Source organism: Nicotiana tabacum, chromosome 20 (genome assembly GCF_000715075.1).
Source record: "Nicotiana tabacum cultivar K326 chromosome 20, ASM71507v2, whole genome shotgun sequence".
NCBI lineage: Eukaryota > Viridiplantae > Streptophyta > Magnoliopsida > Solanales > Solanaceae > Nicotiana > Nicotiana tabacum.
Genome location: NC_134099.1, coordinates 134984864 through 134987934, shown reverse-complemented (window position 1 = coordinate 134987934; position 3071 = coordinate 134984864). Strand labels below are relative to the sequence as shown.

Here is a 3071-nt window from a genome sequence, read left to right as displayed (position 1 = left end):
ATTAGTTTTTTGCTTTAATTTGTTTGAATGCGCTCTGTAAATTTAGTCTGTAATATACATCGGTTTATATTATCTCTCACCGTACTTTTTTCATTTGCAATGATCTGCGCAATGTGCGAGTACGTATACTAAGTTATTGTAAAAGAAAAAGAGAAAACCCACTTCAACTCGTCTACTACACCACAATCAAAGAATCTCTCTTTTTTTCTCCTTTTCATTTTTCCTTCCAATCAAAGCATCTCAATCTCACAATAATTTACAATATTCATGGGTATTGGTGGTAAAACGAATTAAAAAAACAGTTATTCGTTCATATTATTCACATTAGATAATAAGTTTTTTAAAAATAAGTCAAATATGGATAAAATCTATATTATCCACTTAAAAAATAAATAACCAATGAGTTTAACTTTTACATTTATAAAAACTCAAATTGAGGGTTCCTCAAATTTAGAAGATTAGGAATTGTTCCAAAAGTAATCACATTCAAGAAGTCATGAATATCTGTCGGTTAACCCATTTTCTCTTCATATTAAATATGATCAGATCAAATAATTTATTCTTTTTGCCTTATCCTTTTTAGACTCAGCCTATATCCAACCCGACCCGCTTGTTTAAACTTCCAACATCGGGAGGAAAATTAAATCAGGACAGATGGGACAGATGACTGCTGGAATACGGACTAATGTTTAATGTCACTACTAATTCATGAAATGAATGGCTCACCTAAATCCGTCAACTTGCATTAACGCCGTTACGTTACTTCCCCAGAAGTCAGTCCCCCACTCAATTCCCACTCTTTAGTCTTTACTCCACTCACTTCACTTCCCTCTTCCAGCTCCACTCCTTCCTCATCCATGTCTTCCATTTCTTCTTCTAAATTTTAACTTTTAGTTGAATCACTGAGCAAATATTCGGAGATTCATGGGATTTTCCATCAAATACTTTGCAGTTGTAATTTTAGTGATTTTGAGCCCTGTTACGGGGACTTCAATCGGCGTAAACTACGGTCAGATAGCTGATAACCTTCCTCCGCCGGAGAAAGTGGTTCCCTTAGTTAAGTCCATGGGCGCAACTAGACTGAAACTGTACGACGCAGATCCACGTGTACTCAAAGCCTTTGCAAATACTAACGTTGAGTTCATTGTTAGCGTCGGCAATGAGTACCTCGCCGATATGAAGGATCCTGCCAAAGCTCAGGCTTGGGTCAAAACCAACGTCCAAGCCTACTTACCGGCGACGAAAATCACTTGCATCGCCGTCGGAAATGAGGTTCTCACGTTTAACGACACTTCGCTTTCCAACAATCTCCTCCCGGCGATGGAAAGCGTTTATGCTGCGCTTGTTAGTCTTCACCTTGACAAACAAGTAAGCGTTAGCACCGCGCATTCCCTTGCAATTCTAGAAACTTCCTACCCGCCGTCCGCCGGAGCTTTTCGCCGGGATTTGGTCGACTGTATTACTCAGGTGTTGGATTTCCATTGTAAAACTGGCTCGTATTTTCAGATTAATGCTTACCCTTATTTTGCCTACAAGGCAAATCCGAAGCAAGTGCCGCTCGATTACGTGCTCTTTCAGCCTAATCCAGGGAATGTCGATCCTGTGACGAATCTCCACTACGATAATATGCTTTACGCTCAGATCGATGCAGTTCACTCTGCTTTAGCTTCAATTGGCTACAAAAATGTGTGCGTTCAGATCTCGGAGACTGGTTGGCCGTCGAAGGGAGACGGCGACGAGGTCGGAGCCACGCCGGATAATGCGAGGAAATACAATTGCAATCTCATCAAACTCGTGAGTCAAAAGAAGGGAACTCCATTGAGACCTAACACCAATTTGAATATTTACGTCTTTGCCTTGTTTAACGAGAACTTGAAGCCCGGTCCAACGTCGGAGCGCAATTACGGCCTTTTCAAGCCCGACGGATCACCTTCTTATCCCTTAGGATTCGCCGGAATCAACGCCGTCGGCACTAATAGCAGCAGTTCGAGTAGTCCTGCCACTGGCACCGGTTCTTCAACATCGACGTCGTCGTCAACGCCGGCCTGGAGTTCCCCGGACGGCTATCTATCCATTACTTCTGATTCGGTAAGCCTTTCAGCAATCTCTTCAATATAAAAAATATCTAGATATCATTTTATAATATTTTAAATTATCTTCTCAAAAAAACATGATGTAATCAATGTCATTTTATATTATTTTCTTACAGGGAAGAATCCAAATTTCTTTGAAATCCTTGGTTCTGCGACTTCACACAGTGGGTTTAATTTCACTGCTTTTCTACCAACTTTAACTCCATGGAATTGCACGAACCGTCATTTGCTATGAGGTCCGATCCGCCATTGTTGAGTACTGTTGTAAAAGCCATTTGGCCCTTGGCTATTGCCTTAGACCAGGTAGTCCTATTGGATTCTTTGATTATTGTCATATTCTTTTCTTTTTCTCCCTGCAACTAATAATCGGCGGCTGCTTTATTCTGCTGATGAGATTCGATCCGCCGGAAAGTCGACAAGATGACAGCTACTCTCCACTTTATAGCTGGCTCGATGTTACCTTTTTTTTCCTTGTCAAAATAATTATATTCGGCTGTTGTATTCTAAACTTAATTTATTCTAGTTTTAGACTTGCCATTGATCAATTCATTCAATTGGTAATTTGGTAACAGTGATTTGTACTTTGTATATTCTATTGGTACAAGAATTTGTACTCCATGTGTTGTACTCCATTGATCAATTCCTGAACTCTTTCTTAATCCAATTGCAGAGAAGTAAACCCCCATATTGCAGTTAACTTCTTCTGATGTAGTAAGATTCTTGGCCTTCGATTAAAATGTTTGATTTTTCAATTTTTGCAACAAAAAAAAAAAAGAAAAAAATGTTTTCAAGTCTATACCAAGGTAAAAACCTCAATCCAACATTTGGTTGAGGATACTACATAATAGTAGTACTTACATTATACATTAAGTTATATATACAAGAATAGTATAGAACATTGTATTAGTAAGTGGATGCTTTCATTTACACTCGGGGATTTTTTTTTCGTAAATAATTTCTATGGATTTTCAGGCAAAA

At 38.9% G+C, this 3071-nt stretch overlaps 1 protein-coding gene across 1 annotated transcript; it reads left to right on the top strand.

Moving 5' to 3' along the window:
- Positions 1-652: 652 nt before the first annotated feature.
- On the top strand, positions 653-2778 carry LOC107781457 (glucan endo-1,3-beta-glucosidase 11). The gene is made up of 2 exons (XM_016602156.2): positions 653-2088; positions 2210-2778. The coding sequence occupies exons 1-2, from the start codon at positions 925-927 to the stop codon at positions 2291-2293; spliced, it is 1248 nt and encodes a 415-aa protein (XP_016457642.1). The 5' UTR covers positions 653-924; the 3' UTR covers positions 2294-2778.
- Positions 2779-3071: the final 293 nt, after the last annotated feature.